At 36.5% G+C, this 13,968-nt stretch overlaps 1 protein-coding gene across 2 annotated transcripts; it reads left to right on the top strand.

Annotated features, from left to right (window-relative positions):
• Positions 1-231: 231 nt before the first annotated feature.
• On the top strand, positions 232-13,566 carry LOC132610700 (E3 ubiquitin-protein ligase RGLG3). Of its 2 annotated transcripts, none has more exons than XM_060325056.1 (12): positions 232-392; positions 4,750-5,025; positions 5,863-5,947; positions 6,033-6,173; positions 6,268-6,381; positions 9,256-9,353; positions 9,436-9,515; positions 9,590-9,695; positions 11,549-11,676; positions 11,767-11,890; positions 11,991-12,047; positions 13,185-13,566. In XM_060325056.1, the coding sequence occupies exons 2-12, from the start codon at positions 4,783-4,785 to the stop codon at positions 13,266-13,268; spliced, it is 1,260 nt and encodes a 419-aa protein (XP_060181039.1). In that variant the 5' UTR covers positions 232-392; positions 4,750-4,782; the 3' UTR covers positions 13,269-13,566. The 2 variants fall into 2 exon arrangements, with proteins under 2 accessions (XP_060181039.1, XP_060181038.1); XM_060325055.1 differs by having other exon boundaries at positions 11,764-11,890.
• Positions 13,567-13,968: the final 402 nt, after the last annotated feature.

The following is a 13,968-nucleotide window of genomic DNA, read 5'->3' as shown; positions in this document are numbered from 1 at the left end:
TATTGCTTGATTTAGTTGGGGCCCACACTTTTTTTAAACATTGATTGATGTTTAGGTGGAGCCCACACTTTTATTTTTAATATTAATTGATGTTTAGATGGAATCCACACTTTTTTTTTTTTTAGGCGAGGAAGCATGGGTGCAAACCCCTGCTTCTATATAGTAGTAAGTAAAATGCTGGTTGAAGTCTAAATACAGGCAAAAAGGCCAACCCACATTACTTAAACGTGCAGCCATCAAGTAGTACTTAAATAGGGGCAACTTTGACTACTGACAGCTTTGGAAAGTATAAATATTAAGTAAACTAGAAAAAGTTCAAAAGTAATTCCCAGGCCCCAGTAGATTCAGAGTGCATCTGAAAGTCCCCTTTCTGGAACCTGGATATCCTTAAGGTCTGTTCTCTTTCTCTCTCCTAGATCCATATCTACACAGCCTTCCATGTTTTTCTTCAGGTTTCATCATACTTTGCCCGTCCAACATAAATTTAGGTGTAACAATTCATTAAAATTCTAACAAATGATTTATATGAATTCATAACTTTAAAAATATAATCTTTAATACTAAGAACCGTAAAGGTTGAACGATCAAGCTTAAATCTTGGATCTGCCTATGTGTTTCTTTAATTTTGCTTTCTGGTTTTTGATTTTTTGTTCGTCGCATCTGTGGGGGATTGCTAGATTTTGGTTCATTTGTGTGAGATTTATCCTATGACATTTATATTACCGAAAAATACAAGTTTCCTTGAACAATTTAGCATGAGAGTATCTAACGTGGGTATTGATTTAGCCAGTGAATAATTCATGAATTATTGCTATAATTGACACTTCAAAATGACGGAATTTTCCTGTCTTTGCTTGTTTTATTTGTTTTTGGAGATTGGGAATTTGTACAAGACTGCTTTGTCTGTTTCTTTAGGTACATGGGAAGCCAAATAAAAAGAAAGCAGATTCTTTTAATGGTTATTTCCATCTGGTGAATGGTAGTTTTATTGCATCTGAGGTTATGTGCACACACATCAATTAGGGATTCTGAATCTCTATCTTCATATGAAACTTACTTTTATGAAGTGGTTTGGTGAAATCTAGCTTCACTACCAATCAATCAGAGGCGTAGCGTATGTAGCATATTATTATGGGTTTAATTGAACCCCTAACGTTCTATGCGGAGCATAAACTTATGTGTAAAAATTTACTAAAATTGTACTCTCTATCCCAATTTATGCGATACACTTTCCTTTTTAATCTATCTCAAAAAGAATGATACATTTCTATGTTTAGAAATAATTTAGCTTAGAAATTTCTCTTTTACCCTTAATGAAATGATTTCCAACCACACAAATATCTATGGCTTGTTTTAGACCACAAGTTTCAAAAGTCGTCCTTTCTTTCTTAAAACTCCGTGCCTAGTCAAACTAAATCATATAAATTGGGATGGAGGGAGTAATAAATAGTAGATATGAACCCATAATTTTAAAAATATAATGGGTTCAAAGCTCAATGCTAATAATCTTAAAATTGAACCCATAGAGTCTAAATCCTGGATCGGCCCTTGCCATCAATGCACGGTTTCTTCGACTCTTCTTTAGAGGCACCATTTAGTCGCCCAAGATTCCAACATTTATGAACTGATAAAGATACTTTTATTGGATTCTTTATCCATCCTAGCTGTGTGGGAGAATGGTATTCATTGTTGTTGGGTTGAGTATTTCCTCTACTTTCTAGTTACTAGTTGAGAGACGCTGGTTGAACCAGGGTTTCAGTAACTAGTATATGTGGCGTAGATTGAAAACCATGAGGTCTATGGTTTATTACCTAGCAATGGAAAAAGCACTAGGTGATTTCTTAACATCTGTCCAAGCATTGGTGGACAGAGTTACTCGGTACCTGTGCTGGTGGGAGGCAGTAGGTATCGCGTGAAGTTAGTCGAGATGCGCGCAAATCTGACCTGGACACCATGGTTATAAAAAAGTAGTATATATGGCATATTAGGTTAATGGTTGATGATGTTTAGGTAGTTTATCACTTCAATCTAATTATGACTTATCCATTTACCTTGTTTTCTGTTTTCAATCGTTTGACTAAATTAAGCTCAGTCGGTGATGCTTTGTTGCTGTAGTTAGTTGGGAAAAAGGGTAACTTAAAAGAATTTTAGAAGGAGAAAAAGTCTCAGATTGGTCGTCTTTCCCTTTCGGCATCAAAATTAGAAGGGCAGGAGAAAGAAGAATGAAATTCCACCACTGTTTATCCCTTATTGATGGCTTTGGAGCATAGTTATTATATCCGTCACTTTTTCTTTTGAGATTGGGATGTCAAGACGATACGTATCGGTAGTAGCTTAGATCCTAGATATTCCCTTAGGAAAAACGTTACATCTAGGATCGACCATTTTTAAGTATAAGTTAAGATGAAGTTTGGCCCAAACATATGAATGCCGAACTGACTAATAAATTTTGTCCTCATATCGTTCTAGCACAATCCGTAGCTGCTCAAAACTCATAGAAGACTATCTAATCCTGCAAACAACTCTTCTAGGCTGTAATGAGTATGATTTAGATGAGGAGCAAACCAAGAACTCACCTGATGTTATGCTTATGGACTAATCTGAGTCTGAGAATTTTAAGGGATGAGGCACTAAGAGAAACTTCAATCTAATATGTTATAATAATTTCAAATATAATCTAAGGTATAGACTAGTTGAGATCAAGAAGAGAAAACGAAGAGGTACCTAAGAATGAACTATCAATCTTCTTTGTCTTGATTGAAGAACTAAGACAAGAGGAACAATATTTCAATGGAACTCTAGGGAGCATTTGGAGAAAATTCAGCTAGATTGCTTTGTCAAGGAAGGAAGGGGGGTTGTAAAAAGTTTTCAGTTTAGTATCTTTCAAGCAAGGCAAGAAAAATTCAAGTCACATGATTAGGAAGATCAGTTTAATATACTATTAAAACTAAAAGAAGAAGATCTGTTCAATATTTTTCTTCAGCCTTACAATTTGTGTACTGCAAATTAGACTAACCATTTGTCCTGAATTAACTAGGGGCCTTTTCTTTTTCCTTTGATAAGGATGACCTAAATAGGGGGTCGCAACTTGTGCTTAGTGGGCTCACTCATCCAAGAAAATCATGGCTTGATTCTCGTCTCAGAATCAATATTCAAATAACTTAACAATAACTTGAAGAAAACATGAGGCAATGTCACTCCAAAACTGGTCAAATGAATACAGAATGGAAAATGGATATACTGCAAATACAAGGAGCATAACTCTAAAGTATTAATATAAGATCATAACACAAAACATAGAAATGGAACCCACGAGTGGGACAAACACATGTGATCTAATTAGAACTCTGTCCCTATAATTCTACTCATGACTTCCTTATATATAAAAAAGATCTTGTGACTTAAATCCCAGTCTCTATATCTGCACTGGTATTTGTATAAATGTAAGAGGGGTGAGTTCACTAACTCAATGAGTTGTACCTAAATTAAAACATGATTGCGGCATGCTAGTTTGTAAACATGCTCAACTTATGAAAAATTCATATAAACATACATATATTACGTCATATCTTTTGTCATATACTCAAATAACTCATAATTCGTCTCTTTTCTGTCTTATACTTTTCTCTTATCATCTATAATCGACAACATCCTCGTCAGGTGGGGACATCGTATTAACTGAATTAGTGATCCAACCCGTTTTAAATTGGCGGGTTGGACGAGTACTTGCATTTTCTAATTCATTTTGACAGCACTAGTCTCGAGTAAATGCAAGGTTTTCAAAACTTCCATATTAGATACTGGTCAAGCGTTTAGACTTTAATCATGCATAATCAGTTTTCAAATGATCCATTTTATCAAAACAACAGGGGTTGATCCATACTCGCCTTGACTTTGACGCAAACAGATCCAACTCTACTTGATAAACTTTGTGAAAGTTAGCTGCCTGGTTGGCAGTGATAGTTTACCATTTATTAAGCTGAACTAACACCTGCTAGTTCGTTCGTGACGAGTTTTGGAAATTTATAGGGCATCATTTGATACAGATGATGACTCCAAGTTTGAGCAACCCTCGTATAGAAGCTTATTGCTTACTTCTTAGAATAGCATGTGTATATTTTCCTGCCTAGGTTCATTGTCGGAAAAAAAAAAAAAAATCCACCCCACCCTAGATTTACATGTTGCTTTACCCATTAGAGAACATTAATTATACATAAATGCTTGTAATATAGTTTTTCTTATTCATATCAGTGCATACTCTAAAAGGAATAATCTTTCTCTCGCTGTTTGCATAGCAAACCCTAGTGGCAGGTCTTTATGATGTGCCGTTAGCTCTATGATATAGAGCTAGAGCACGCCTTCGGATAATTGTGTTGTTGTGCATAGGTTATGAATGTTCTGCCACAGGGATTGTTCAATATGCTTACTGGTGCCTGTTATAAGGGGATGTTCAAAAGGAATTATCCAACTCGATTAGAACTCAGAAGTTTGGGTTAAGGCATGGAACTTCTATTTCCGTAGAAGCATATAGCTTTTGTATTATTATAAAGCTTCTAAAACGTGTTTATGATTATCAATATCAATCCTTAAAATGAGTTCCATGTACGTGGAAAAAGTTTTTGATTGGCACTTATGATTTTCTGAGCTATAGTAAATATAACTGATATATACACACACTCTTCTGATTAGTATGAAGTCGTGAATACAATTCAATTACTGGTATATCAGCTCATCAGATTGTCTTTGCAGAGCTCAACATAACGAAGAATATATTCATACACAATGGGGAATCAAGAGTCTGCCCTAAATGACACTCACAGTGATTATTATCACCATAGCCCAGAACGTGTAAGAAATCAAATTGGCTCCAATACTCAAGATCAGCCTACTACTTATGCAGAAAGATCTGTGGATTCTAACTATCGAGCTCAAGTTACATCATATGCCGGAGGTTCAGATAGAGCGAACTACCAAAGGAGCCAGCAAGCCTCTTACATAGCTGATAACTATAAATCTTTAGATGAGGTTAATTTCCTAATTGCATGTTCATTCTTTCTAGCTTTTTATGTAGATTCACAGAACATCTCATGGTGGACAATGTGGGAACATTAGATGGCAATGAACAAAAAATCGCATGTTTGCATTGTTTTCCTTAACTTCAGATACCATCTTTTGTTTGCTTCAAGTAATTTAGAGATTCTTGCTTTTTGAATATTAACCTTTCACCTCTAATAAATTATAATACTTGAACAAGACAAACAGTTTTGTTACTATTATCAACCATAAATCTTGTATCTCAACATTTGAAGCGACCAAATATCCTATGAAGTAATATACTGCCTTACTTTATTTAGTGAAAATATCTTATGTCGTAGAGGCTCCTCATATGCTTCCTAGAAGCTAAAATAGTTACGGCTCAAAATCAAATGCAATTGTGCATTGCACTTTCACAAGTGCTGCTGGAAATATTGAGCAATGTATTGTGTAACTTAGATCTTCCCTCAAGTCCAACCTAGAGAGCTGCTGGTCGTATTACATTATAATATTGTATTATAATATGTAGACATTGCTATTTTCTATTTAATGTTATCACTCAAAATTGCTGAAGATAGGAATAGCCCACGCTAAACTTATAGTACTAGTATTCTGAAAGATGATCATTGGAAGCACTAGTTTCATTGTTTGACCATTTTCTCTAGTTAAAAACTTAGAATTGACAGATCATCTTATTATTAGGCAAAAAGTCAACAGTTCATGTGGAGTTTCTGTTTTTACTGCTTAACTTTGCTAATGAACTGTAGTAGCTGGACTTTTGAGCAATGTAATATATAATTAACAGAAAGAGTGATACTTCTATGCCAGGTTGTTACCGCATTACGAGAAGCAGGCCTTGAATCGTCAAACTTGATTCTTGGCATTGATTTCACCAAAAGCAATGAATGGACAGGTGAACTACTTCATTCACTAAACTATTAGTGTTTGTATTTGTCTCAAGTTGTGGAGGCGATGGGTTGACAATTTTAAGGTTTTAGGGAAGTCTTCATTTAACAGGAGAAGCCTCCACTCAATTGGTCACACAGCTAACCCATACGAGCAAGCCATCTCTATAATTGGGCGAACTTTGTCTCCTTTTGATGAAGACAACATGATACCTTGTTTTGGATTTGGTGATGGTTAGTTTTTGTTTCTAACCCTTATCTTTTCACAAAATAATCAAGATGGTTTTGATTAGTCTTGACCATGGGTTATTGTCTCTGTAAATTTTAGCAACCACACATGATCAACATGTGTTTAGCTTTTACCCTGATCGTCGCCCTTGCAATGGATTTGAGGAAGCTCTTGCAAGATATAAGGAAATTGTTCCTTATCTGAAATTATCAGGTTTGAGCTGAATACTGTTTTCATAATTTCCTTTAGTCAGTGGTTGGATAGTGTGTGGTTCATACAGTATTTGATATGATTGGCTGCATTTCTGAATCTTAAATTATTACTGGTGGCAACCATAATCATATAATGTCTCCTGTTGTTAAACTTAAACGCGAAACTCTCAAAAAAAGTAGGGATGATCTCATCCATCTTATCTTTTTCTTCATTGACAAAGTTTATACAGTGTTATGATAGTTTTAATGAACTCCTAATTTATAGTTAGAGCATCTCTTTACATTGTTGAAATACTGTTGAAAATCTTAGTGGAAAGGTGGAGGAACTAACTTTATGATTCTAATTTGCTTAGTGTTTTTTGGTACTCAGTTATTTATATATACTTAACTACATTTTACATGTACACGAGCAGCAACTGATGATTATGATCTTGTTATTTCCAATGATACATTAATTCTCTTAATACTATATTAACTCTTCTTATCTCTTACAGTAGTTCTTATATCATTTCCTATGCTGTATATACTGTTAAATATGTTCTCCAACATCTACATTAATTTTTGATATCATCCCCGACACTCTTCTTCAAACATGAGGTGTCTAATAGCTCTGAGTTTGCAAATTAGAGTGCCAAGAAAGTTACTGCTAAAGGAGTAATCACTAGAAAATGAACAGTCAGAAGAATAGTTCTTCAGAATGGTATATTGAATAGGGTAGTCGGAACAGTATCCCTAAATTTTGTCACTGTAAATAAAAATGACTTGCCCTGTCGCGAAGCTGATCTGCTGTGGACACTACTGTGGGTCGATGAAACACGACTGAATCTGAGGATATGCTGTTTGCCAGCAAAGTTGTAGACTGCTTCTGACGTGTACAAGCATGCAAGTCGGATGTTTCCTTGATCAGAAAACTGGCAATGTACAATGCTTACTGTGGTCAATCTACAGTGCTAACTTAGCTCTGACAGTGGGATGGCTCTACACTGACGGTGTGATGAATAGCGATGGTATGGCACATAATGGGCGATTACATGGTATGACTGGACTAGGGGTGGGCGTTCGGTATTCGGTTCGGTATTTTCAAAGTTCGGGTTCGGTAATTCGGTAATCGGTAATTGAAAGTATATACCAAATACCGAACTTTCAAACTTCGGTTCGGTACGGTATTCGGTAATACCATATTGAAGTCAAAGTCCACTGTATTAGAACGCAAGTATCCTATGCAAGGGGTCAATACATTGCAAGTATCATCAGACAACAAACTTTGGGGGGAATAATCAAACTTTTCATCCTAGAGAGCACTAAATAAATCTAGATTAACACTTAATAAGAACGAGTCTAGTCAAGATTAATACAAAAAGAAGGAAGAAACGTAATTAGTAACAACAGCGACAGATTCTTAAAATAAATTGGGCAGAAACTGTATATCAAACCGGACAGAAGTTGCAGAATTGAAGACATTCTGGTAAGATCTTTATCAATCCTTAAGTTATTTCAATAACAAACGACAACCCAAACAGTAGCTACTTATCAATTCTTAGTCCAAGATCTCATAATACAGCAGCTTCCAACAACAAAAGAATAGCAGTGTAGATAATTTTCAAAGCAGTACTCATACAAACACCAAATATTTTTCTTTCTGGGCACGAGTTTAAGAGGAGCAAAATCTACCGTGAAAAACCAAGTGAAAAATTCAAAAAAGAAAGATAAGCAGGCCTTTGCTTAAATCAGTTGGCATGTTAAATAGTCATTTACACTAGAAAAGGTCAATAAATATCAGCTGATGCACATTACAAGAACACAACTTTTTTTTTCAGAGTTGTACTTCACGTTCAACAAAAAATCAAAACCAACTAAAATAACAGCACAAAAAAGCTACATAAATCTCATTCAGAAACAACACTCGCAGTAACGAAAGATAAAAGCAAGAGTAGCAGAATGTGTGATGAAATCTGAAAATGAATTGCAAGGGAACTACGAATGTAGTACATTAGAGCAATGGAGGTGTACCTTGAAATTGTAAAAGTGAGAATTGGGGTTGTTGCCTTATTGGAGGGATAAGAGCTCGTGTGTGTGTGTGTTAAGAGGGAAATGAGAGCAGAGAATCTTTGGTGTCTTTGGTGTGAAGTGAAATGTGAAAAGATTAGGAATTTTAGGTCGATTAGGGTCTTTGGTGTCTAATGGCGTGAAGTGAACTGATGGGTAGGCCTATTGGGCTAGATATTAACTTAATAAAATGGGCCTTTATTTCTGTATTCGGTATTACCGAATTACCGAACGGTATAATTATAAATACCAAATACCGGAACCGAAATACTGAATATTTTACTTTTATTCCCGAAAACCGAAATACCGAAATACCGAATACCAAAATCCCGTAATAGCCGGTTCGGTTCGGTAATTCGGTTTTCGGTGTTTTATGCCTAGCCCTAATGACTAGGCCATGGCATGGAAACTCACTCGAAATGACATGGTGTTGACTGGACGCTGGCAACTCAGTCCCAAACAAGTTCGATTCGGTTATATGAATCTTTGCTAACCGTGTTTCCCATTTAGATACCATGTTCCCCAGATTTTGCAAGACTTATAGGGGAGCTACAAATCTAACCAATCTAAACTAAACTGCAAAATTTATCTATATAACAACTATGAGATGTATGAACCTTATTTTCCGGAGAATTGAACCCAAGGCTTCGAAGTTCTTGGAGCCTTAACTTTAGTCTTGAACTAGGTCCGCCTCATTTTTTGCGTTTCTTTGTACTATTGCATCATGTGGTTGTTTATTATTATCCAATAAAAGTCCTTTATGAGATGCTCCTGTTTGAAAGCTATATCTGGATTTATGATTATCCTAACTCATCTGCAAAACATGTAGGTCCAACTTCATTTGCCCCAGTAGTCAATGCTGCAATTGATATAGTGGAAGCAAATAATGGGCAGTACCATGTCCTTGTCATTATTGCAGACGGACAGGTTCATATCTTCTTGGAAATAATTTGACTCCTTTGACTTCTTCCTTGCTTTCATCCCTAATTATTCGAAATTCTGGAAATAGGTAACAAGGAGCGTAGACACTGCCCCTGGAAGCCTTAGCCCTCAAGAACAGGCTACTATGAATTCTATTGTTGCTGCTAGGTAAACAGGTGACCTGTCTGGGAAATTGATTTATAGCGCCATTCTCCTGCCTGACTTGACATGCTTACATGCAGTGAATATGCTCTTTCAATTATTCTGGTCGGTGTTGGAGATGGCCCATGGGATGAAATGAAATGTTTTGATGATAACATTCCCCAACGGACATTTGATAACTTTCAGGTATGACTGAAAGACTTTCTTTTGCTTTTGCTTCCATCTCTTTAGCATGTCTCGTTAAACCAAATATGCTTCACCTTTCATCTGTTCTAGATATTTTTGTTTTTTTCATTTTGGATTTTACAGCTAGGATATCTGTGGCTGTGAGGCTTACCTTTGGTCCTTTTTCCTTTTGGCACTAACAGATCTAAGAGAAGTCATTATCTTACCATGTTATAATACCTCTCCTTTTATTTTTGACAAGCTCGATTGCTGGTTCTCCTATTGGTTGATATCGACTAGGAAACAATTGCTAACCTGGTGTGCAGTTTGTCTAGCATATCTGTCATAACAATTTCTATGTAAAGACTGTATACCCTTTCCAATTGGAGGTTATCATTCTGTGATTGCTAGCTGGTTCACATATTCTAAACAGATACCACAAAAGTGACATATGTCAAATCTGAGGCATGAATTGTAGCTGATATTAGGGACTTTTTGCTCTATTTCTTCAAATGCTGCACCACATAACCTGTCTTCTAGAGGTTCCTATGCTTTTGTGAAGGATTTTGCTTCCAACTTCTAGGCGTGTTATTACTCTCTCCCCTCCACACCCTCACTCACCCAACTTCTCGTAGTTGTAAACCAATTGAAAAAGGGGAGTCTACTAAAAAAGAAGAGAAAGTAAAACAAAATGCATCTTTGCAACCTCCTCTTCTCTTCATGCATATCTTTGTATCAGAAAACGTTTTGCTGCAATATTTCTGTCTGGCATTATAATCTGTTAAAAAAGATAGAATACAGTAACAAACTTCTTTTCCATAAGGGTGAGAATGTGAAGGTGCTAAAAAGGGAAAACCTTGGTAAAAGACTATGGAGGTTGGTAGCAAAGAGTGCGAGAAATATGGTATAGAAAAAGGGGATAGTGACAAGTGGCACAACCCAATGAGAGGACATCATGAAGCTACTAAATGATCTAGAAAAGGAGATAATTTGAGTGGTTGGTGATGGCAATAAATTTCTATCTGGGATAAACATTTGGGTGGAGTGGATTTGAAGCAGACTTCAGTAGATATATGCTCATTTTTTTTAATAAAAATTTAATGGTAGCTGAATTTATTAACAGAGGGAGGAACCATGGATTTGGACTGCAAAGTTACGAGAAACTTGCAAGACTAGCAGTAGATGGGAGGATTGGTCTATAAATTTTCTTCATTCCTTAAATTTTCAAGAGGAAGACAAGGATTTGTGAGGAAATTCAATTGAAAGCAATATATGAAAAAAGGACTTGTGTTGGATTGCAGCTGGCAGGGTAATGCTGTGTCCATTTTCCCTTTTTAATCCTTTTTGTACATCATGTTTAAAATGTATGTGAGCTTCTAATTGTGAACTCAATAGTTCCTAGGTAAGTCACTTTTATTTTTGTTGGACAATCATGGGCGTCGTTCTTGCTGCTGATTTGGTACTTTACGAGTTTACGGTCCTTGTGACTTCTAAGGAGGCCCATTCTCATCTGTTGCCTTGGAATTTTGCTATGAAGTCGTGGTTGGAGATGCTTAACATGTTCGGCACATGTTGGGCCATGCCAATTGGGTAAAGCGATGAGCTTTAAGAACGTTGGCTGATTCGGTGGGGCAGATTTCAACAGAAGGAAAGCATGGAGGCTAATCCCTCATGCTACAAAATGGACTGACTTTTTGGTTTTTTGTATAATTGCCCATTTTATAGATGATTAGGCTAGCTTTCTGGAAGGAAGTATTCTTGCATCGTCCTACCATTTGTAGCCTTCCTGTAGGGGATTATTTCTTCTTCTAGTGGTGGACGTCTTGATGCTAATCAACTTCAATTTTCCTAATTATTTGTGTACCCTGTTACAGTTCGTCAATTTTACACAAATCATGTCTGAGCGTTCAGAGATGGAAAAGAAGGAAACAGCCTTTGCTCTTGCCGCACTAATGGAAATTCCGATTCAGTACCGAGCCACACAACGCCTTCAATTCAGAGAGTGAGTAGCATCTATCTTTGTGAATATTCTTCTTGCAAGTTCAAAGCATCTACATGAAGCCTGACCTTTTCAAAACTTGTTATTTAGAAGCAAAAGAGGCCCTGGGGCAAGGCCACTTCCTCCTCCTCGTGAAGTAATTGATCATGACAATGCTGTCAAATCATTGCCACATGTGACAAGCTATGAACCTGTTGACTCTGAAACTGCAGAACAAGTAAGTGTTTATGTTATATGCTCTTCTTGTATAACTCATTCATAGAAGTCTGTTTCTTCGTTCTGTTCGTTTTTCTAAATAATGTTTTCCTTTTTCTAAGGTTTGTCCCATTTGCTTGACAAACCCAAAGGACATGGCTTTTGGATGCGGTCATTTGGTAAGTGATTATAGAAGTGACACTAAGCTACTGTCGGTGTTGAATTCAATCCTTAAATTCTATCCAAGGCATACATGTTTACATGTGGCATTTGACCGCTATAGTTTCAGCTTTTAGTCTGTTATATGATTTCAGAATGTCTGAACGGCTACTTTTTTCTAGAATTGTACTGACATTATGCTGCTAAAATCAATTCATTTTCCATGAAGAATGGTGACAATAAGGATTTCTTCTTCGAAGGTAGACAAATGGTGGAAGTTAGTCGTCAGAGATAACATGCTTAGTTTGCAATTTGTTTTGCTATGCCCTATCCTATCCTTTAAAGGAAATTGGGAGATATTATCACTAAATAGTGAGGGTATCATTTTCTGGAATTCCTTACTAGCATTATTCAAAAGGAAAACAATCTTCAATATTGGCATTCGGACATTTTACATGGTCAAGGGGAGCCTTGGTGTAACTGGTAAAGTTGCTGCCATGTGACCAGGAGGTCACGGGTTCGAGCCGTGGAAATAGCCTCTTGCAGAAATGCAAGGTAAGGCTGCGTATAATAGACCCTTGTGGTCCGGCCCTTCCCTGGACCCCGCGCATAGCGGGAGCTTAGTGCCCCAGGCTGACATTTTACATGGTGAAAAACCATTCACCTACATTTCTTACTTAATCACATATTCTACCAGAATAATACATCATACATGATGCTGCTGAAATGAGCATAAAGAATTGAGATACTTGATATCTCTATTTACCATTTACTGCACCTACGGGTGGTTTTTCGTAACTACTGTTACCCTAATGACCTTATTCACTAAAAAGCATTCTTTTGATGTTTGGACAATAAGCACATGTAACCTTATGATTTGGGAAATTTGATGTGTGCCCTATTTGAACGATCAGAACGTTTAGCATCTTTTTGTGGTCACCTTGTAAGGTTACTTCATCATGAGCGATGATAGTTCTTGTGTTTTGTCCTTGCATTTGTCCTAGTGCTCATCCTGCCACTAATTCTCATGTTCTGGATGCTAATAGCACCTATTATCTAATTTTTGCTATTAGCATTTGAGTTTTAGATTACGTACAGCTCTTACTCTAGACAGGGAAATGGCTATTAAAATTCGTTCATTGTGTTTTCTGAATCAGACATGCAAGGAATGTGGAGTCACATTAGCATTGTGTCCTATATGCCGAGAGCCCATTAAAACTCGCATAAGACTGTACGGCTAGATATGCAAAACGATCTCCTCAACTACCTAAACTCTGCAGTTTCTCCAGGATGTCAACATAAAATGTTATTCCCGGGGGTGTAAACTTTCCTTGTTCCTTGGAGAAGAGCCCTCTGGTTGTTGTTATATGATAGATGACATGAAATATATCAAAACTGTAAATTAGCTGTAACCTATGTATAGCTTATCTGGAGTTCCTCACCTGTTATATTGTTTTTTGTTTATGCACATTTTTAGTACCTATCTAGCAATATGTACATAACTAAATGTATGATAGACTTGTATGTTGATTTTTTTGATATTCTTGTCATTGATGTTGTCACCTCTTCAGTTTGATGAAAACAAAATTACCACGCTAGTGAAAATCGACATAAATCTTTTGGCACAATAAATCCATGAGTAAACAATACTACTAGCTTATCACCCTGTCTGACTTTAATCAGCTTGTCCGTATAGCGTCTTTTTCGAGAGCAGGGGTCAGTGGCTAAGTGACTCGCAAGTCGGTCTTTTTGTATCGTGTCAAGAGAAATAACAAAGATAAGACTATTGCTTAAAGAGCTTTAATGTCGAATTGATCTTAAAATTGGATCTCAATAGTAGAAGGTTTGCAAAAATTTAGTTAAAACTGTTCATATCTATTAAACCAAGGGGAATCACAATAGAAATATCTGGTTGCTTTTGGTCTTTGAGTAATTAAGCAT

The sequence above is a fragment of the Lycium barbarum genome, chromosome 9 (assembly GCF_019175385.1).
Source record: "Lycium barbarum isolate Lr01 chromosome 9, ASM1917538v2, whole genome shotgun sequence".
In the NCBI taxonomy this organism is placed as follows: domain Eukaryota; kingdom Viridiplantae; phylum Streptophyta; class Magnoliopsida; order Solanales; family Solanaceae; genus Lycium; species Lycium barbarum.
This window is presented reverse-complemented; position numbering and strand designations above follow the sequence as displayed.

Excerpts from the sequence above, each read along its gene's own strand:
- LOC132610700 (XM_060325055.1), top strand. The coding sequence starts at position 4,783 with ATGGGGAATCAAGAGTCTGCCCTAAATGACACTCACAGTGATTATTAT. Across the intron at positions 5,026-5,862 it reads ACTATAAATCTTTAGATGAG|GTTGTTACCGCATTACGAGA; the intron begins GTTAATTTCCTA and ends CTTCTATGCCAG. Across the intron at positions 12,048-13,184 it reads CTTTTGGATGCGGTCATTTG|ACATGCAAGGAATGTGGAGT; the intron begins GTAAGTGATTAT and ends TTTCTGAATCAG.